The 24,029-nt window shown below is 37.2% G+C and overlaps 1 protein-coding gene across 10 annotated transcripts in view; it reads right to left on the bottom strand.

Annotated features, from left to right (window-relative positions):
• UTRN (utrophin) overlaps positions 1–24,029 on the bottom strand; it is a 581,880-nt gene that overhangs the window by 291,829 nt on the left and 266,022 nt on the right. For 9 of the 10 annotated variants that reach the window (XR_012433510.1, XR_012433511.1, XM_005552038.5 and 6 more), the window contains exons 48-50: positions 23,332–23,537; positions 20,943–21,097; positions 1,210–1,399 (exon numbers count right to left, since the gene is read on the bottom strand). Coding sequence is in view for 7 of the 10 variants with exons in the window: in XM_005552038.5 (XP_005552095.3) it covers positions 1,210–1,399; positions 20,943–21,097; positions 23,332–23,537 (551 nt within the window). In the remaining 3 variants the exon portion in view is untranslated. Of the gene's footprint in view, positions 1–1,209; positions 1,400–20,942; positions 21,098–23,331; positions 23,538–24,029 lie in introns of those variants that run through there. The other variant, XM_065542895.1, reaches the window with a different exon arrangement.

Raw genomic sequence — 24,029 nt, 5'->3', positions numbered from 1 at the left:
TAATCCCAGCTACTCAGGTGGCTGAGGGATGAGAATCGCTTGAGCCCAGGAGGCAGAGGTAGTAGCAAGCTAAGATCGCACCACTACACTCCAGCCTGGGCGAAACAACAACAACAACAAAAGACAAAAGACAATGGAACACGTGTTCACAAGTATGTCAGAAATAATCATTGTCAAACTGATGTGAGAATGGCATGGTATAAAGTAATCAGATGTAATACTATGGTTGACAAGGAGACTTCCCCATTGAAATAGGTTTTTGTTTTGTTTTTTTGGGGAGTGGACAGAGTCTCGTTCTGCCACCCAGGTTGAAGTGCAGTGGCGCAATCTTGGCTCACTGCAACCTCCACCTCCTCAAGTATTCGCCTCAAGTATTACCTCAAGTAATTCGCATGCCTCAGCCTCCCAAGTAGCTGGGACTACAGGTGCAAGCCACCACACCTAGCTAATTTTTGTATTTTTAGTAGAGACGGGGTTTCGCCACGTTGGCCAGGCTGGTCTCGAACTCCTGACCTCAGGTGACCTATCCACCTTGGCCTCCCAAAGTGCTGGGATTACAGGAGTGAGGCACCGCACTCTGCCTGTATCAGATTTTGAACTGGAAGTTCAAGAGCACTGAAGCAGAACTACTTGAGGGCAGAAAAAGATTCAGACATATTTCATAAGATTCCTCATAATGTTAGTAAATGAAGTTTTATATTAGCACATTTTGTGTAGAAGAAATATTTGAACGTCAGACTACATATACAATCACAGTTATCAAGCTAATGACATAAAAGTAATACCATCAACCCTAATATTCTTAGTTATAAACTAAGCCATAGAGCTTTTGCAGCTTTTTATTAAGTATGTACAATAAATGGAGAAAGAAACAACTTCACATTAAGGGAAAATGCCCCTGTAATTTAGGATTCAATAAAGCTAACTGTAATAGGGCTTAAAATGACAAAAAGCAGAATAGCTGTGAGCCTCTAACTCTAAATAAACACTTATTACTTCCATAAAACAAGGTGGGCTTTTTCCCTCTAATATTAAGTAAAAAGATCTGATAGAGCTTATTTCCAGAAACCAATTATTCACAGGAGAGCACAGATTTCGTCAGAGAATAAAGTGACAACCTCACCTTTTCAGGGTAATACATTTGCATGCAGAGGGATCAAAAGTGCACAGGACAGACACAAGTACAGGTGTGGTTTCCCATGCACTTACCTGCATCTGCTGTTTGAGTTCCCTGGCCAAGATACTATCCTGAAGAGCATTCTCCCGATGAGAGGCATCTGCAAGCACATTCACTGTGGTCTCTGCTTCTTGGATCCACTTTAGGAAGTTTTCCAGATCTCCGCGAGAGGCCTGCACCGTCCTCCACTCAGCCTCCAAGGCATTCTGTCTGTCAGCAATACTGAAAGTAACGACATGACAGCACGGCTCCATTACTTACAGTAGTGACATCCCATATCACACATCCCTAAATAAAAAACTAGCAGGCAGCCCCCAAAGGACCTTTTATTCAAGTCACCATAGGTATTTGGGAGATTTATTTGTATGTGTGTCTTGAATAATCCTTAGTGGAGGGGTCATGTGAATTCTGAGAAGAGTGAAACGGGGAGAGCCATAAATATATTAAAATCACATCCATATCATAAAATAATTATAACTACATTTTACAGCTCATAATTTTAAGTTAAATTATTCCCCCATATGTTGTAGGTCAATACAAAAGGCAACTGTATTCATCCAGTCACTGAATCCTACCACTCCTTTAAGTATTAAATATTCATACAGTCAGTGACTATCAATGCAATTGCCTTTTGTGTTGACTTACATAAAGACAATATCAACAAATATTCATACAGTCAGTGGCTAAATGAATTCTAGGAAGAAATGAAATCTGAAGAAATATTTAAGACAAAATAAAAATAATTGAAACAGCTGACTTTATATATTTTAAACAATTCATATCAATACAAGTTGGTTTCTTATTTAGTAATATTTAGAATGCATTGGACAAATGAGCTTCTATAAACCCTTCATTAAATCTACCTCAAAATTAGAACACAGAGCTATCTTGGAGTTATATGAGCTAAGAGATACACACACCTGTAAATTCAACATTTAAAACTTTATATTCTTCAGAGCTCTATAATAAGAAAATAACTCAATTTTTAAAATTAGTATTAATCATTTCACTCCTAGGTATTTAATTCCAAGAGAACTGGAACATATTTCCACAGAAAAACTTGTACACAAATGTCTATAGCAGCATTATCTATAATGGCCAACTAGTAGAATTAACCTAAATTCAGAGAGAAATTAATAAACAAAATACACTATATCTATACATAGAATATTATTCACCCATAAAAAGGAATGAAGTACTGACACATGCTACCATATGGATGAACCTTCAAAACGCTATGTTAAGTGAAAGAAGCCAGACACAAAGGGCCACATATGGTGAAATTCCATTTACATAAAATTTCCAGGCCGGGTGCGGTGGCTCAAGCCTGTAATCCCAGCACTTTGGGAGGCCGAGACGGGTGGATCACGAGGTCAGGAGATCGAGACCATCCTGGTGAACATGGTGAAACCCCGTCTCTACTAAAAAATACAAAAAACTAGCCGGGCGAGGTGGCGGCGCCTGTAGTCCCAGCTACTCGGGAGGCTGAGGCAGGAGAATGGCGTGAACCCGGGAGGCGGAGCTTGCAGTGAGCTGAGATCCGGCCACTGCAACTCCAGCCCGGGAGACAGAGCGAGACTCCGTCTCAAAAAAAAAAAAAATTTCCAAAATAGGTAAATTCATAGAGAGAAAGTAAATTAGGTGTTGCCTAGGATGGCACAGTGGAGGACAATGGAGGCTGACTACTAACGGTATGGAGTTTCTTTGGAGGATGATAAATTTTCTGAAATTAAGAGTAGTGGTTGTTGCCCAACATGGTGAATATACTAAAAATCACTGATGAAGTATGTGATACAGCAGTGCCCCCTTATCTGTAGGGGATACATTTCAAGATCCCCAGTGAACGTCTGAAATCACACATAGTACCAAACCTTATATAGACCATGTTTTTTCCCATACATCATACCTATTTTTGCATTATAAATTAGGCACAGTAAAACACTGATGATAATAACTAATAAAATAGAACAATCATAACAATACACTGTGTAAAACTTCTGTCAATGTGATCTCCCTCTTTCTCAAGATTTGTTTTTGTATACACCACAGGTAACTGAAACCACAGCAAGCAAAACCACAGATAAGAGGGAACTACTGTATACAAATTGTATCACAGTAAAAATCAGCATATCTAATGGACTTTATTTACATGTATTTTTTTCTCTCTGTCCATCTACTCATCCATCCATCCATCTGTCCTTCTATCTGTATATATACATAGAGGGAGAAATGTCTGGAATATTAACTTAATATTCAAACAATTATTTTTGGGTGCTGGAATTTAAGTTGGTTTTCTTTCCTATTTGTACTTTTTGGCATTTTTTAAATTTTATAATGATGCAGTATCTTTTTAAACATATCATTTTAAAAAATGGACAAAAGATTTAAACCTATACATGACCATACAAGATGTTTTGATGACAAATAAGCAAATGAAAATATGCTCAGCACATTAATCATTAGAGAAATGTAAATTCAAATCACAATGAGACATTGTTTCACATTAAAACGGCTTTAAGAAAATGACTATACCAAGGATTGGCAGGAATGTGGAGTAACTGCAACTCTCATACATCGCAGGTAAAAGTACAGCCATTTTGAAAAACAGCTGGCAGTTTGTTATAAAATTAACCACACATTAGTGATACAACTCAGCAATCTTACCCCTAGGTATTTATCCAAAGAAACAAAAACACATGTCTAGATGGGGCACAGTGGCTCATGCCTGTAGTCCCAGCACTTTGGGAGGCCAAGGCAGGCAGATTACTTGAGGTCAGGAGTTCAAGACCAGCCTGGACAACATAGTGAAATCTCTTCTCCACTAAAAATACAAAAATTAGGTGGGTGTGGTGGGGCATGCCTGTAATCCCAGCTACTCGGGAGGCTGAGGCAATAAGAATTGCTTGAACTCAGGAGGCAGAGATTGCAGTGAGCCAAGATTGTGCCACTGCACTCCAGTCTGGGCAACAGAGTAAGACTGTCTCACAGACAAACAAACAAACAAACAAAAAACCCACCATATGTCTATATAAAATCTGTATGCCAGCAAATATAGCAGCGTTGTTGGTAATGGCCCAAAACTGAAAACAACCCAAATGCCAACTGGTATTATATACAGATAGACAAAGTTTGGTACAGGGATACAATGGAATACTATTCCACAGTAAAAATAAGCAAACTACTGATACATGCAACAATAGGCATGGAATCTCACATGCATTCTGCTAAGTCAAAGAAGTCAGACATAAAAGATTACATACTAACATTCTGTTTATATGACATTCTTGAATGTCATCAACTTCATCCTAGCGCTTACTTCTTAACCTGCAGAATCAATTCAAATTGCCTCACCTGGAATTTAATTTCCTCCATAATTGATCCCAGTTTACTTCTCCAACTTTATCCCCTAGTTTTCTTCAATACTCTGTTTAGGTAATAGTGGTGTGCTCCTTTTTCTCTAGAATATTCTTACTACTGTGTCCACACGAAAATGTTATATCCATATAAAAATGTCCTGCTGACCCTCTCCATTTATCGTAATCCTACCACAATCCTACCACTCCTTCAAAGGTTAAGGACTACCTCTTCCAGAACATTCCATCCCAGTTAGGTTTCCTTGTCATGAGTTCATAAAAGGTCAATAATCCTCTTCGAACAACAATTATTCACACGGATCCTGGAAAAAGGCCTTGAATGATGATCTTGTTTCATTCTTAAATTGTATTTTAACTACATTACAGTTTTCGTATTTTTCCACCCATTCTATAAACTCTCTTTCAGCAGAACTTTTTATACCTTCATATTCCTGAATCCTAGTTATACCAGTATTTACAGAATGATAATCTTTCTATAATATTATTTTATTTTATTTTATTTTTGACACAGAATCTTGCTCTGTCACCCAGGCTGGAGTGCAGTGGTGCGATCTCAGCTCACTGCAACCTCTACCTCCCCAGTTCAAGTAATTCTCCTGCCTCAGCCTCCCAGGTAGCTGGGATTATTGGTGCCTGCCACCACACCTGGCTAATTTTTGTATTTTTTTTAATAGAGACAGGATTTCACCATGCTGCCCAGCCTGGTCTCAAACTGTTGACCTCAGGCGATTGGTCCGCCTTGGCCTCCCAAACTTCTGGAACTAAAGGCATGCACCACCATGCCCAACAGATTTTTGTATTTTTTTTTTTAGTAGAGATAGGGTTTCACCACGTTGGCCAGGCTGGTCTTGAACTCCTGACTTCAAGTGATGTGTCTGCCTCAGCCTTCCAAAGTACCGGCATTACAGGCTGAGCCACCATGCCCAGCCATGCTATGTCTTTAAAATTAGCTCCTACACTTAAACAAATTTACAAGAAAAAAATCAAACTACCACATCAAAAAGTGGTTGAAGGATATGAACAGACATTTCTCAAAAGAAAACATTTATGTGACCAACAAACATATGAAAAAAAGCTCATCATCGCTGGTCATTAGAGAAATGCAAATCAAAACCACAATGAGATACCATCTCACACCAGGTAGAATGTGATCATTAAAAAGTCACGAAATAACAGATGCTGGAGAGGATGTGGAGAAATAGGAACGCTTTTACACTGTCGGTGGGAGTGTAAATTAGTTCAACCATTGTGGAAGACAGTGTGGTGATTCCTCAAGGATCTAGAACCAGAAATACCATTTGACCCAGTGATCCCATTACTGGGTATATACCCAAAATAATATAAATCATTCTACTATAAAGACACATGCACATGTATGTTTACTGTAGCACTATTTACAACCCAAATGCCCATCAATGACAGACTGGATAAAGAAAATGTGACCCATATACACCATGGAATACTATGCAGCCATAAAAAAGAATGAGTTCATGTCCTTTGCAGGGGCATGGATGAAGCTGGAAACCATCATTCTCAGCAAAATAACACAGGAACAGAAAACTAAACACTGCATGTTCTCACTCCTAAGTGGGAGTTGAACAATAAGAAGGGGCTCTCCTGTTAATGGTGAGAGGAGATCACAGAAAAGACGGTGTGAATCCAAACTGGAGCAGGTATGGGCTGTCTTCAGCATTGCCACCACTCTGTATTCCTGTTTTAACATGACAAAACTTACAAAGGAACACTCAGACAAAATCAGGAAATCGCCCCAAAGAAGAAAACAAATAAACCAAAAAACAAAACAAAAAGACAAAAACAAACAAATAACACGAAACATCCATGAGATCCAAGAAGCAGAGATTGTAAAGTAGGAGCAAAGCAAATACCCAGCATGATGGCTGTGTAGCAGGCCTAGAAAGCATGTCTCCAGAAGAGACGTCACCAAGGAACAATATTAGAAGTGATAGCCTGCTTAATGCGATTGGCATTGTGGAAAATTGTACTGTCAGGTCACTGGAAAATGTGGGAGCATTAGCAATAGGTGTAAAGAAAATTAGGCATATAAAAATAAGGCAATTATTAATTTCAGGTAAAACAAACACATAGGAAACAAAATTATAGTAAACCTCAGTTTTCAGTTGGTAATAATGTTTAGACAGAGAAAATAACGTCAACACTTTATATTTATTTATCTAAAATTCCATGATGAAGCTGGGAAAAGAACAGTGGCATCCCTAAGCAACTTCTTATGTATTTACCAAAATAGGATGTCAGCAGACAATGTCTAATACTGAAGAACTGAAAGATGATGGCATACTCATCTTATTTAGAATATGGAAATGCAAAAGGTAAAGAGAATAGTTGCCTCTAGGAAGGGCACTGCGGTGAGTCGAGGGAAAAGAACTATATTCTGTTATAAACCTTTCAGTGCTTAGTGGTTGTTGTTGGGGTTTTTTTGTTTTTTTGTTTTTTTGTTTTTTTGTTTTTTGTTTTGTAATCATAGGTGAATACTTTTTTAATTTTTAAAATTTAGAAGTTACTCACTAGAATTTCAGTGGTTGTTGGGGCTGATGTTTTATCGTTCCCCAAACCCTGTCTATATTTTCTATTTTTAAAACATCAACAGAAAAAACATTAAGAATAGCCAAATGAAGGCTGTACTGAAAAAGGCACTAGAAAACAAAGATTAGAGGAGTGCACATGTGCAATCAATCCACTACGAACAGGTGATTCTCCTTTAAGAACATTCAATATATAACATTTAGTCATTAAAAAAAATTTACTAAGGTCAAACACCTTCATTTCCCATAATCAGAATTCTGTTTTATTATTTAAAAATATTCATATGCACATAATAGGTTATATGGCAACAGCTAATGTAAAAAGACATCATTACAGAATAATTATATTAAACCCTGAGAATGTCTAAACTAGGGAAGAGGATGTAAATGTCTAAGAACCCTAAGGGTAAAGGCAAAGGATTCTCTTTATATAAGAGTAAGAGATACTTAGATACCTAGCAAGTATAAAGAACCAGGTTAGGAGGGGAGGTGGGCAGCCTAAGGTCATGCTTCAAAGGAAAAGTGAGCTAAGAAGACCATGAGCACTTGGCCTCAGACGGTATTCCACTGGGTAGAGTAATTCCAGCAGCACACTTTGGTCACCAGTGGAACATTCTCAATCCAGAAGCTAGAGCACCTATTGACAAATTATCTACTGATCATCAGTGGGAAAAGAGATACTACTTTAAAAATATTCACTTTGTAGGATACTTTCCTTTCAGAAAAACAAATTTTAGTTGTTCTGGAAAAGATGTCTACTTTGTTGGTTAAAAAATATGGATTTTGGATTAAGGTAGACAAAGCTCCATTGCTCACTAGCCACAAGCGCTTGGGCAAGGATTGTCTTCATCATCCCTAAACTCTGCCTGATACACAGGTTTTCCATGATCTGACTCTGGCTCACCTCCCCAGCAGGCATCTCCCCACTTCACACTTCATGTGTTATTTATCTACAAAAATGAACCAATTATTAGTACTCTGAGAGGTCACTGCCTCTGTCACATCCAGAACTCTACATTTTACTTTTTTTACCTTAAATATCCTCCTGCTCCTCTCCTCCAGCCTCCACTAATTTTCCCCGTCCCACCTGGTTAACTTCTACTGACCCTCCAGACCTGGATGCAAACACTTTCCAAAACCATGGTACCTTCCCCAAGGCATCCCATAGTTTCCCCTACCATAGCTGTTGGTGTTTCATCGCTGCTATCATAAATAACCACAAACTTTGTGGTATAAAGCAATACAAGTTTATTGTCTTACAGTTTTGTAGGCTAGTGATCAACATGGGTCTCCATTAGACTAAAATCAAGTTATCAGCAGGGCTGCATTTATTTTTGGAGGGTCTAGGGATGAATCCGGTTTCTCTTCTTTTCCAACTTCTAGAGGTTGCCACATTCCTTGACTCGTAGCCACTTCCTCCACCTTCAAATCCAGCAACAGCAGGTGAAGTCCTCACATCACATCTCTCTGAATCACTCTTCTGCTGCCTCCTCCACATTTTTTTTTTTTGACACAGAGTTTCACTCTGTCGCCCAGGCTAGAATGCAGTGGCGCAATCTCCGCCATTCTCCTGCCTCAGCCTCCTGATTAGCTGGGACTACAGGCACCCGCCACCATGCCCGGCTAATTTTTTTGTGTGTGTGTGTGTGTGTGTGATTTTAGTAGAGACGGGGTTTCACTGTGTTAGCCAGGATGGTCTCGATCTCCTGACCTCGTGATCTGCCCACCTAGGCCTCCCAAAGTGCTGGGATTACAGGCGTGAGCCACCAGGTCCAGCCCGCCTCCTCCACTTTCAAGGACTCCTGGGATGAAATGGGGCTCACCCAGAAAATTCAGAATAATCTCTTTGGGGGCCACTTTTCTGCCTTCCTCATTGTATCTCTGATCATGACGGTAAGCAAATATCTTCTTGCCTGTTTAAAGCTGTTGTTCATCAATGCATCCGGCATATGTAGGACCAGGACCTACCTACAGTAGCAATTCAACAAGTATTTATTGAATAAACTTATACAGCCATAGGAATAACATCTCCATATTGCGGCAATATTTTCAGGAGAAAATGAGGTATACACACATAAATGTATCAAGATATAGTGAATACTCAATAAATATTTTCCCTAACCTCATGTATGAATTTGGCGAAATACTACGAAATTATTTTTGCTTATTGAATGCAAATGTGAAATTTAATGATAAGTGTCCTGGAATTTTTTTAATGCCTACATAGTTGGTATCAAATTTTTATCATAAACTTAATCAACTAATAAACATAATGACCATACTAAAAGTCAAGCCCTACTTACAGCAGTTCAAATTGACTTCATATTATTATGATGAATATACATGTTTAAATTTAAAATCATAGTTTATACATGTTATTTTATATTCTGATTTTTGAAATTAATATAATTTATAAAAATTTCTAATAGACTATAGCTCAGTTGTTTCCTCCACCTCCAGTTTATTTTTTCTTACTTTTAAAAATTAGATCCTAGGCTAGAGTACAGTATACTCAATATTACAAGATTTTTAATCTATTTTCAAGGAATTTCACATGATTTATTATAATATCATAAGTCAATAAAATCACTGAAATTAGAGTCTCAGGAACATGTATTCATACTTTATTACACAGGCTAATCTACTACCTTTAATGCCATTTGTACACTGCTCTCAGAAGACAATGACCTAATTCTATCACCTCCACCATTTACTAGCTGTATGGCTTGGGATAAATCATTTCAAATCTCCAATTTATCTTTTTCATCCTTAAAATAAGGGGCTTGTACTGGATCAGCAAATGACCCATTTCAAAATCTCCAGAGATCCTTTTAAAACTACATAATCCATTACAGGAATTACAAAACCTACTAGAAATGTTCCTCCACTCTCACCTCCATCCCTAGTTTCAAATTCAGCTTCATTAAGAATCGCTGCATGTAAATGAAACGTGACTGACAGGAATAGATGAGTAGTGTGCCGATCGCAAAAAAGGTTGGGAAGCATTAACACAGAAGAGTTCTAAGATCACATCCAGCACTGAACTTGCATTCGTTTATGATTCTCGATGTAGATTTCATATTTGGCAGTTCTGACTGTTACGTCTCAAGAAAGATCAGAACACAGCTAGAGGACGTATTGAGAAAAGTAACGAGATAATACAAGGGAAGGAATACTGTTAAAGGAAAAGAAATGGTTTTAAGCTTAGGAATTTGTGGCTAGAAGATAAAGGTAAAGAAAAATTTTTAAAACTTTTGTTAAATATACAAATCACAAAGTAAAAAAACCTAAAGATACAACACTTTAAGTTTAGAAGGGTAACATTAGCAGAAATATTTTTTTTTACTTCAAACAGAAGAAGTAACAGACTATAAAAGTCTTTACTGCAAGAAATGATACCAACTAAAAATATAATTAGCTTCCCATAAAAGATTTAAGGATATCCATGGGTGACAGACTTATAATAGTTTACATTAAAGGGAAGTAGGATATTTTTTAAAATGTAAACTCTTAGCTTTTTAAAGATATTTTTGTAATAAAAGCAGCTATGATACCCTATAGCCTACAGTCATTTTGTAACATAATAAAACATGATATACCTGCCTTTTTAAAATGTTATTTTAAAGATGTTAAATAATACTTGATATTTTAAGCTACAAGATATATTATTTAATCAATTATGCATTTACTTATAATTGGTCAAAAGAGTATTTGAACGTGAGTAGGTATGTCTCTCTTTTTAAGGAGTTTAATGAAAAGATCATCTTAGGAAAACCATCGATGTGTGTTGCCAAATTTTGGTGTGCTCAAAAGGTGACCTTTACATTAGTATAAGATTTAAATACATTTATCTCTTTTAGAATGAAAAACAGTAGCATCAGTAGTTTGAGTGGCAGGTAGAAAACTTAATATGAAACAATTCTTTAAACTTTTCAATGAGCACCTTCACAAGGGAATTTTGTTCTTTCAAATAATTCTCACCTGAGAAATTAACATTAAAGCATGCTATGGGAAAAATGCAGTTGAAATGAAGAATCAGGCACTGCACGTATTTCCAAAGATCTATGGTCTTTTAGTGACCAATCCTGGTTACGTAGAGGATAGATCGTCATCATATTTGAAAATTCGCTGCATGGGACTCAAGGAGACCCCGTCTTAAGCTGCTAACCCCCATTGACAGCCCCACCACAATGCCCTGCAGCTACCCCATGATCCCTGCCCACAGCCCTGCGAATCCAAAGGAGCACCTCTCCTGGGGCTGTGATTGTCAGGAAATAAACAGTCAAGACCACAGAGTCATTTCCTTGAGAGGAATTCCCTCACCACATCCTATTTCCTCTTTAGCTAAGTCACTACCAGATATTTGGTCTTTATTAGTCAACGAGTATTGAACCGTAACTCCAATACCTTCCCCAGTCTGTGCCAATACACTCCCCCAACCCTTCTTCCACCATGCTCTAGAGCTCCTCTTCTACGATCAGCAGACTCTACTGTATCTTCCATCTCCTCGAACCAATCCCTTTTTGTCTTCACTGAAACCAGTTTCCTTAGGGCCATTATTTCTCCTGCAAACTTCTTGTTTTTTCCAGAGTCTGGTTCTGTCACCAAGGCTGGAGTGCAGTGGTGTGATCACAGGTCACTGCAACCTCCACCTACCACCTAAGCCTCCCTAGTAGCTGGGACTACAGGCATGTGTCACCACGCCCAGCTAATTTTTGTATTTTTTGTAGAGATGAGGTTTTGCCATATTGCCCAGGCTAGTCTGGAACTCCTGGACTCAAGTGATCCACCTGCCTTGGACTCCCAAAGTGCTGGATTACAGACGTCAGCCACTGCATGGGGTCCCCTGCAAAATTTTCATGAAGTTTTTTCCTTTTTCTCTCAGATCCTTTATGCCTCAGTCTGAGGAGCTGGCATAAGGGTCGTCCCTGCTCCCCACTGCTACCTCCAGGTTATTGTTTACCCATCTTCCAGGCAAAATCCTGCTGTGGAAAGTAAAACACATGTATCCCCTATGTTCCTATACTGAGTTTCAGGTTCAGGGGCACTGTATATATTTATAAAGGTTGACCACTGCCTCAATGAGGAAGTGAAGTTTGAAATCCAATTCAAGATCTGTTTGCCAAGCCACAGCTCCAGTGAGGGATGGCACCACCCAGAGAAAGGGACACATGAGACACCATTATGGACCAGAGGCAATCCTGTTCTCTCATTTCCAAAGATCTTACTCTTCCCTGCTCCATCTTTCTCCCACTTCCATCTGCATTCTTCTTCATTGCCTCATTGGGCAGATGAATCCTATAAAGAGCAGTTCAACAGGGCTACCTTTCCTTACATTTAATAATATAAACCACAAATAGGCACTCATTACTGCCCAGAAATACTATAAATTTACCCTAGGAAACTCTCCATCCCACTCACAAAGATCTGATCTTACACCCAATCCTCTCTCTTCCAACTTCTCTTAGTCCCACCTCCAACCTCACTGACAACGTGCTTGATGGATCATAAAGCTCAGTTCTTGCATGAAGAACCTTTCGTTTTCCACCACTAATGGTCTAGTTCACCTACATCTAAACTCATCTTCTCGTTGCCTTTTCTGGTCATAATGAAAGGTGCATTCCAGTTCTTACCAAACCCAGTTCTCTAAATCTCACTTTCTTATCTTCTCAAAGCCTTCTTGTCCTCCTTTCTTTGTCCCCTCTATGTTTGATCACCAGTCTCTCATCTAGTGGGTCATTCTCATAAGCACACAAACATGATTTACTATAATCCATTTTAACAGAAAAGTCAATCAACTCTCTTTACCCTACAGTCCCCACACTAAGTACTACCAAATCTCTCTGTCCCTCTTCACACAAACTTCTCTAAAGTTGTTTCCACAAACTGTTTCTACTTCTTCACCTTCATCTCACTATCTAGCTTCTGGCCGTTTTACTTCCTCCAAATTGCTCTTTCCAAAATCACCAGGAATGTCCAAGCTGTCGAATTCCCAAAATTGTGTACTGTGTCATCTTATTTGATGATTCAGCCCAATTCAACCCAGTAGAACATTCTTTCTTAGACACATTCCCCTATCTCCATTTCCTCTAAGAGATATTCTCCTCCCTCTATTTCTGAATGTGACAAATCTGCAATTTTTTTTTCCACTTCATTGGAAATTTTTTCTGAGACCCTTTTGCTCTTTTCTCCTTTTTTGCTCAATCACCAAACCCTAGGCCTTACGGACTCAGTCAGGCATGCCCTTCTCATCTTCATCTTCACTCCCTCCCTGGTGATCTCATCCAGTCCCACATGTTCAACCTCCAATGTGAATGCTGAGAACTCTCAATTCATATCTGAGGTCTAGAACGTCTGAGTTCCAGATATATATACATAATTGCCTATTTAACTTATATACTTAGATATCTAACAGGCATCTCAAACTTACCATAACCCAACTTACAATTTTTGTTCTTCCAAAACTCCTGCATCCTTTCCCAATTCAGTGAATTGTACTACCACTCATCCTTTTACAAAATTCCATCTTGGATTGTTTCCAAGCCCTTAAGGCATATATCTAATCCACCAAAATGTCTTTTCTACTTCCATAGCATATCGCAAATCTACCATCTTCTTTACATCATTACTGGCATACAATAGCCACGCGGACCACCATGTCCCAGCTGGACCACAGCCATCACTTCCTTTCTGGTCTTCCCAATTATTCTACTATACCCACTAGCAACCTATTCTCCATATAAGATCCAGAAAGATTAAATTTTAATATATACACATCAGACAGTGTCACTCCCTTCCTTAACAATTCCAATAAGTTTCTATTGTACTTTTAATATCCAAACTCCTTCCCATGTGATATGATTAGGTTTTGTACACACACCCAAATCTCACCTTGAATTATAACCTCTATATCCCATGTGTCAAGGAAGAGACCAGGTGGACATAATTGGATCATGGGGATGGTTTCCCCCATGTTGTTCTAGTGATAATGAGTAAGTTTTCACAAGATCTAACCGTTTTATAAGGGGCTCTTCCCCCTTCACTCAGCAATTCTCTTCCTGCTGCCTTGTGAAGAAAGTGCCTTGCTTCCCCTTCACCTTCTGCCATGATTGTAAGTTTCCTGAGGTCTCCCCAGCCATGCCGAACTGTAAGTCAATTAAAACACTTTCCTTTATAAATTACCCAGTCTCAGGCAGTTCTTTATGACAGTATGAAAATGGACTAATATACCATGTCTTACAAAGTTCAGCATGATCTGGCCTCTGCCTTCCTCTCCTACTGCATCTCAAGCTCTTACCATCATATTCATTATATTGCAACCACATGCTATGCTCTTTCCTGCCTCATGACTTTTATATTTGCTGTTCACTCATTTTCTTCAGATGGTTCCTTCTTAGCCTTCAGAACCAGTTCAAATGCCACCAAGTTATGCTTTCTAAATTTGCCTCAGTTAAGCCCCTCTCTTACATAGCACCTCTTTAATTTCTCTCGCCTCCAAAACAATCTCCTATAATTATGTATTATGTTCTTATTTACCACTTATGTACATTGCATGGCTCCTCCTAAGCAATGTAAGCTTCCTGGGAGCAGGAACACGGTGTATTTATGGTTGAATCTTTAGGGCTGGTCACAGAGCTTGGCAAATAGGAAGCTAAATAAATACTTGTTTAACTAGTTGATTAATCAATGAATGGAAAAAGAAACAAATGAAAACAAAAACAAAGACTGTGGTCATTGTTTCTGTGGGCATTGGCTCTTTAGTTTGTTTGATATGGAGCTAAATGTGCTGAGAAAATATCTGCATGCTTGAGTTTGATATTTACAAAATGAAAACACTAACATTCATAGGCATTTATCACAAAGACATTGTTGGCGATTGTTTTTAAAAAAAGTAATAAAATGATACTTGAGATATTAAAACAACATAACAGAAGAGGAAAATATAGAAGACTATAATTTTTATACTTCTCTTTTTGGCCAGCTTTATTCCCAACTTGGAAGGGAAAACTAAAAATCAAATGCTAGCAGAGAAAACAAACAAGTTGAAAAATAAAGGTGATTTTCAGGGAAAGAAGTAAGCTTCCGAGAGGATAAATCAAGTTGACTGACCCAAATCTCCGAACCTCATAGTTTGGGACATGCTAGGAGGATAAGGATACCTGTACTTTTCACCTAAGCCCATTCATTCGGGAACAACAGCTGCTACAGCATTCGTTTTAAGAGCTTGAAGGTTGAGCCTGGCTGTTATCAGGCCTTATGAAACAATCCCAATATGAGTATCTTCTATTGATGACTGTTAAAAAGAACTGACCAAATTGGACAAAGAATAATTGCTGAAAAAAGCTTCATTTTTATTAATCTATAGGGACAATAAACATCATTACTGAAAAAGTAATAACATATAATAGAAGCTTCCAAATATACAACAAAATTAATTGGAAAATCAATCAAAATTAAATTTTTGAAACTTAACCTGTTTTCAGAATAGTTACAAAATCAATCTTTAGTATACACAATTTTTAAATAACCTTTTGAAAACTATATACGCTCCACATGTCTAGCTGGCCATTATTAACTAATAAACATTAATGAGAAAGACAATACCATTTCAAAAGAAGAAAATAAAGTTATCTTACTGGATAAATCTGTATTTGTGCCTCCCACATTAAATAATTGTGTCTTATGAACAGACACTTCTCAAAAGAGGACATTTATGTGACCAAGCATATGAAAAAAAGCTCAACACCACTGAGCATTACAGAAATGCAAATCAAAACCACAATGGGATACCATTTCATGCTAGTCAGAATGGTAATTATTAAAAATGGTAATTATTAAAAAGTCAAGAAACAACAGATATTCGTGAAGCTGTGGAGAAATAGGAAGGCTTTTATGCTGTTGGTGAGAATGTTAATTAATCCAACTGTTGTGGAAGACAGTGTGGCATTCCTCAAAGACCTAACAATAGAACTACCATTCAACCCACCAATCCTATTACTGGGTATATACCCATAGGAATATAAATCATTCTATTATAAAGGCACATGTACGTGTGTGTTCACTGCAGCACTGTTCACAATAGCTAAGACATGGAATCAACCCAAATACCTATCAATGATGGACTGGATAAAGAAAATGTGGTACCTACATACCATGGAATATTATACAGCCATAAAAAGGAATGAGATCATGTCCTTTGCTGGGACATAGATGGAACTGGAAGCCATTATCCTCAGCAAACTAATGCAGGAACGGAAAACCAAACACCGCATGTTCTCACTTATAAATGTGAGCTGAACAATCAGAACACATGGACCCAGGGAGGGGACTGTAGGGAGGGAGCAGGAGAAGGGAGAGCATCAGGATATATAGCTAATGAATGCTGGACTTACTACCTAGGTAATAGGTTGATAGATGCAGCAAACCACCACAGCACACATTTACCTATGTCATAAACCTGCATGTCCTGCACATGTATCCTGGAACATAAAAAATAAAATAAAATAAAATAAATAAAATCATTTTAAAAAAATTGTGTCTTTTTAAATTCTGTACCTTTCCTTCCCAGGATGGTTGATTTTTGCTTTGGCAGAAAATGCTTAATTGCAAGGTAAATTCAGCAACTGTGATAATTCTGCAAACCAAGGAAACTACATTTTTTAAGAAATTTTATGTGTTAACAAAGTTTTAGAATATCTATACTGCACTCAGAAAAGCAGACAATCAAGTATTTTATCATTAATTAAAGTAGAAAGAGTTTGAAATGACTATGAACAAACAACTGACTCAACCTTCTGCTAATTTAACCACAGAAAGTATGGTGCATGTGGCTAAAAGCAGTGGATTTATCAGAAAGGCATATGAAAGAGCAGATGATGACAGTTTGGGCAACTTTTTCTTAAGTATAGACTACCTACTAAGAACTTTTACACATAACTTTTGATATCACAATAACCCTACATATTAGACATGTTCTCCACTTTAGAATCAAGGAAATGGAGATTCAGTGAGTTGAAATAACTTCCTACAAGTTAGCACAAAAGGCAAGTGCATAAGATGGGCTTTTAACCAAGGATTGCCCCATATTCCTTACATTCTGTGCTTTCTGTTCTACCTGTACCAACCTAGAAATACCTTAACATAGGCAAGGTAAAATGTGACTTCATGGGATAAGGACAAGGAGAAAAAGACAGAGTAATTAGTGATTTCTAAGAAATTGTTTATAGCACTCAGCTATGCTGTCTCATTTCCTCTACAATACTTCAGTGTAGATAACTGTGTGTGCATATACATGGGTGTGCATATATATACACATACCTGTATATACATGCATGTGCAAACACATCTATACACACATAGTTATACATGTGTGAATACGTGTGTGTGTGTTATAGAATGTTATTTTGGCCCTGGAGTACCAAAATATATACAGCTAAAATAGCATTTCAGACCCAAATCAGGCATCAACACTGACTGTGCTATAAACACATTTCAACAATCACTATCTCAACAGGCACTAGAAAATTTGTTAATTAGCATTAAGAGATGGAAGGAAAAAAAAAGTTATAAGTAAAAAAAGTAGTGGTCAGGATATATAGATTAGTTAGAAACATTAGAGACAGGCCTATTGTACAAAGAATCCAAAATATCAGGATTCAGTTGTGTTTCAGAATTAAGATTTTTTTGAACATTAGAATACTAATATTATGAAAGTAACTATATTAACTACTACTCCTGAACAGGGTCTGGGGAAGCAATCAAACACATTAATATTTCTGCAGCAAAGAACAAGGCCATTCACACTAATCAGAATAAATAAAGACTTTAATAAATACCTGCATGGCAATTCAAAGCTTTCTGTTATCAAAGCTGTTTTTAGATTTTGGCATTGTAGATAAGGGACTGTGGACTTAAAATTGTGAATAGCCAAATTATTTAGGCTAACTGCAATTTATACAAAACATTTCCTTTGAAAGATGATATTGAACTTCACACATTATGCTGCACAGTATTCCATGTGCAAGTATAACAACCCTTCACCCCTCCAGAATTTGGCTGACAATGATGTATATACAGAATAGGCTGGAAGATAAGAGGGCAGCCATGGTAAAAAGGCCTCTCAGCAGCCATTAGACAGGGTGTGATGGCCACGTACTGGAGTGCATTACATTATGCATAAAAAAGGTCCATATCTTTCATCTGATATGGCTTCTAAACTCAACACAGATAAGAATCAGTAAGCGGAATTATAGACAGAACTGAGAGGCGGGTACACAAAGCAGTCACCAAGAATGTCAGCAAAGGCTGACAGTCTGATTGAAAGAAGAAAAATGAAACTGTTTTTAGAGATGATAAGAGCCTGACTTGCCAGTCAAGCTTGAATTCCAATCCCAGCTCTGCCATTATAAGCTGTGTGGTCTTGAGTGATTCCTTAACTTCTCTGTACTTCAGTTTATTCATCAACACAGGACTGATGAAAATGCTACCTCTCTCCTGCGGTTGTTATGAAGATTAAACGAAATGATGGGTGTGAAGAGCTTAGTACAGTGCCTGCCAATGAGATGATACTCAAAATTCATATGCACAAAACAAAGCCCCAAATCTCACAAAGTATAGCAGCCTGAATAAATTTACTGCCAATTCTTCAGAACTCAGAGCATGAAGAGTATTACCATTTAGCATAGAAAAATATCATCCTGACTGTGTTGCATGACTTTGAACATGTCATTTAACTTCTCTGAGTCTAACAACATTAGATTAGACCATGTATTCTCAGCAGAGGTAATAAATGGTTATTTCTTTTCAGGGGGAGGGTGAAAAAAATGTACTCTTTTTATATATAAAGCACAACCATACAGTACACAGTATATCATGGTATTAAAATTTCATGGGGGAGATGAGTCTACAAAGGCTCCTTAGGGAAGCAATAATGTAAGGAAAGGTTGAGAAATACTGGTTCGGAAGTACTCTAAGGTCACTTATATCCATCAAAGTTCTTTAATTCTATCTTTGCAACAATAATACCAAGAATTAAAAAAAAAAAAATTTAAATATACATTCACAAGCTTTAAGAAGGCAAAGAAAGATTTATATATTCTACAAAGATGTCCATCTAAAATAGTTAAAAATTTAAATATCACTGTATTTAAAAGAGAAAATTCTCTTTACATATAGAAGCCCTAGTTGTCATTCGTGAAGGGATCCTATGAGCCAGTTTTGCTCTGTTTTCCCTGCTTTATAGATAACAATATATCTAAATCATGTCTAAATATTAATATAATTACTTATTTCCCCCACCACCAAATGCAAAGAAAAACAATAAGACAACCACTTGTAACTCCAAAGCAACTGGAACATTGTGATTGTCTTAGCTATGATAAATGAAAAATCGCCTTGCAATATAATTCATTTTTAATTGCCTCTTCCATCTAATCCAACTACTGCTGTAGGCCGTCTTAAAATATTTACAAAGTAGAAGCAAAAAAAAAAAAAAAAAAAGAAGAATTGGAGGTTCTAAATAAACCAGGCCACACATTCCTAAGGGATCAATTTTTTGTTAAGTTACAGGGAAAACAAGTCCTAACTCTTGTACATGGAACTTTTGGAAACACAAAGATAAAGTATATTTAAGGACTATATCTCTTAAGGTTAAAGCTGTTTTTAATTCACCTTCTTCCCCGCGTGAGTTATGATATCTTTACTATATCCAAATAACCTATTATAATAAAAGAGAAAAGTTGTAGTAAAATGTTAGAAAGACCAATATTATACTCACTCTGCTTTAACCACTTGCGAAGTTTTGTCTTTGCTAACCCAATCTTATTTTCTCCAGTATCCTAGGTATATCTAACAACACATTCAACCTCACATTCTGCCCTCACAACTCTCTTCTTCGAGTTTTCAGAGCTTCAGAGATTGTAACTAAAAATAACATTCTGGAAATGTATAAAACTTCTCCATGTCAAAATGTTATTAAATGCTTGGTCATAGTTTATTATCAGGAATATATCAGGAATATAAAGTGCTCTAATACCCATTGTATTCATGGCAAAATAGATGTGTTTTGATACCAAACTGGTTTTAAGACACTTGCATTTTAATAGATAACGATGCACGTGATTTCACTTAGACACAAGCATTCCCAGTACTATATTCATGATGTAAATATCTTTTTTTACTAGTGATGAATATAAATACGCAATCTTAAAGAGATGCTAATCACTGTTTATAGTTTCTCAAATTCTAGGTGTTCAAGTGACAGAAAATTCTCTTGTAAACACATATTCTATTTTGGGCTGTTCCAAATACTCTGACTAGACAAAGTAATGGGAAAAAAGATAGTAAATTAACTAAAACCCTAAATGCACATAGATTATTTCAGGGGTTTAGTGTTGGGTCCATGTGTGTCTGGTCCTCAACTTAGGATGCCCCACCCAAATAGCACACTATTACAACTACCTTTAGGGATACTATTACCCTGATGCATCTGTAAACACCTGCACTCCTTACATTCAGTGTACTACAAAGTGTATTCCAAATAATACCAAGAGTATAAGATAATCAGAGCACGTAATCATTGGCAAGGTTTAGGCTGATTAAAAAAAACAAAAAAAACAAAACTCCATTGTAAAAATTCAAATACGTATTGTATAAACATACATTCTGAACTAAGTATGATAATACTAACTCAGCACATCACAATATAAAAACAAAAAAACATAAAATGTACTTGCAGTAGCCACATGTTTGGCCAGGTTTCCATGAGAAAGCCAAAGCAATCAAATTCTCAACTTGACAATATACATTCACCTGCCAGGGCCTTAGAGTTACCTTTGTTTGAGATTGATCCATGACGTTTTTAAGTACTCTGTGGTTTCTTTCACATTCCTTGTGTCATCATTCCCATATTCCTCCAGGAGTTTCTGGAGGATGTTATCGAATGCCATGACGATACCATCTCCAGGACCCAGTTCTTGAAGCAGTATCTGAGGTGCAAATGCAGGTCTGTTTGTTAGACTTGGTCACTCAGTAATTAGTATCATCAAAACAATAGTACTCCCAGCAGATTTTGACATGCTTTAGATACAGATATCATGAGATGAAAACAGACTGGGGGCAAATCCTTTCTTCTATGAAGCAGAAACCAAAATTAGGAGAAGTGAAAAGAAACTATCTAAGAAAGTGATCAGGTACATAGATGACAATATTACAAGATTATTATCTTTTTCTTTTTGAGATATTTTCCTTCCTCAAACCATTTGTCTTTTTCATTCCTTCTGTTGTACCTCTGATCCTTACAGGGACATGCGTCACAAAGGACTGAATACAGAGAGAGTTCCTGCATACATGCCTGGAGAAACGTGAAGGATCAACAACATGGACATCTTCCATCACTTGCCCCTGGATCACAAGGTGTGTTTACAAAGAACCACTTGAATGGATCAAGCTGCCAAGCAAGGTTTACTGAGAGTTTACTTGAATAGCCAAACTGATGCTGAATTTGTCCACTGGCATTGGTTCTTTGATATAGTTTTTCAGCCTCTGAGAGTCTCTGGATGAAGGTACTCACCATGAAATCTAAATGACGACTGAAACTTTTAATATAATGCTTTTTGTAGCAATTGGGAAGATTTTAAATCAGCCTAAGGTTTCAGAAGAAAATAACCACACTGCTGATTAGAAAATAATCTTCTAATATGATAACTGAAACACTGACATCATTTTAATTGTACTCCTCTAGTTAAGGGGTCAGGGGCTTCACTAGGACTTAGGAATCACTTGGTGGAAACAATCAGCAGTATCACAAACACAGAGAATGATCCAGAAACACGTATAACTGGCCACCTGCTTTTAAAACTGTAACCAAGTAAAGTCTGCATTTGTGGAGAATAAAAACATACTTCCACATTTTTGATTGTTTTCTACGTATACTCTCTTAAATTCTTCACAGATATACACTTCTATCTTAGGCTAGCTGAAAGGCAAATAAATGTTATACCAAACTATAACCTCACAACCAAAATCTCTAATTCAAGACTATTTTATAATTTTATACAGAGAATCTTAAAAGCACTTTTAAAACTACCATAGTTGTTCAATATTATCAACTCTATAACTGACCTGATGACAAAAAAGATGCTTGCTATTATGAAATTAATAAAACCGTTTGGTTAAAAAGACATTAAAGGAAACTAAACTTACCTGATTTGTTCACTACAGTAGCCCTCAAAAGAAAGTCTTGGAACATTTTATTAATAAAAATAACCTTCAGGGTAAGTAAGTAATACGGTTTGGATTTGTGTCCCCACCCAAATCTCATGTTCAATTGAAGGAGGAGCCTGGTGGGAGGTGACTGGATCATGGGGATGAATTTCCCCCGTGCTGTTCTTGTGATAGTGAATTCTCACAAGATCGGATGGTTTAAAAGTGTGTGACACTTGGGAGGCCGAGGTGAGTAGACTACTTGAGCTCAGGAGTTGCACATAAGCCTGGGCAACATGGCAGAACCCCATCTCTACAAAAAATACAAAAATTAGCTGGGTGTGGTGGTGCATGCCTGTCATCCCAGCTACTTGGGAGGCTGAGGCAAGAATCGCTTGAACCCAGAGGTGGAGCTTGCAATGAGCTGAGATCCTACCACTGCATTCCAGACTCAGCAACAAAGTGAGACAATGTCTCCAATAAATAAATAAAATCTGTGGCACTTCTCCTTTCTATCTTTCTCTCTCTGTCTTGCTGCCTTGTAAAGAAGGTGCCTGCTGCTTCTTTGCTTTCCACCATTATTTTAAATTTCCTGGTGCCTCCCAGTCATGCTTCACTACATTATCCCTCAAATGAACTGTGAGTCAATTAAATCTCCTTTCTTCATAAATTACCCACTCTCAGGTAGTTATTTATAGCAATGTGAGAACAGACTAATACAGAACGGAAGGGAGCAAAAGAGCCTTCCTGGAATCTTGAAAATGTTCTCTTTCTAGATGCTGATTTGAGGGTGTGTTTCACTTGCAAAAAGTCATGCACATTCTTACTTGCTACGCCTCCAGAAATTTTTCAGAAAAATCTTCCAGATCAAATTTTTCAATAAATTTCAATATATACTCTAAGAACTTAGGAAAAAAACATGACAGGGTCCTATTGTTAAGAATTACAGTGAACAATAGGAAAAAAAAAAGTGTATCCAACAAAATAATACTGCCAAAAAATATCTGATGAGTCTTACTTGGTTATCAGAAATTTGTTTGGTGAGTGGATCCCGTCGGGATTGCTGAAGAATATAGAGTCGAGCCTCATGTTTTCTCATCAGTTCTTCAGTCTCCTCCCTGTGGTCATCCCACTGAAGACTGTCAATAATCATGTCCTCAAGCTGCTGCTGTCTTAGCTCAACACCATGCTGAGTGCCATCCCACTGGTTCTTGACCCTTTCCACTGAGGGTAGCATTATAAAAGAAAAAAAAAATCCCAACATGTAACTCTCAGGAGAAAGAAAAAATACCAGATATCAAATGTATCACAAATAAGTCTATGAGCAGAAAAAAGAAAGAAGGTGAGCTGATAAACACATTTTAAAGGAATTTTAATACACATCTGCCATCCTATACAATTGATATATTTCTGAAACCATGCTTGAGAAAAAAAATCTTGAACTCTATTTTCAGTGCTCTAAAACAACTCACAAGAAAATATCTACTATTATAAACAGATACTACCAAAACATTATAAAGAAAATAATTTTCTATTTAATTTTGTATTTATAGTTGTATTTATAGACCTGGTTTGATGAAGGTAGGGTTTAACAGTACTTCATGATAGGACTTTAAGACAGTCACTTGTTACCCTCAAAGGAGATTTTTCTCAGGCAGTCTTGATTTTAGAAGAAAATGAACTGTGTAAGAATATTTTTGCATTATTTTACTGTAG

This window comes from Macaca fascicularis, chromosome 4 (assembly GCF_037993035.2).
Source record: "Macaca fascicularis isolate 582-1 chromosome 4, T2T-MFA8v1.1".
Taxonomy (NCBI): Eukaryota; Metazoa; Chordata; class Mammalia; order Primates; family Cercopithecidae; genus Macaca; species Macaca fascicularis.
This window is presented reverse-complemented; position numbering and strand designations above follow the sequence as displayed.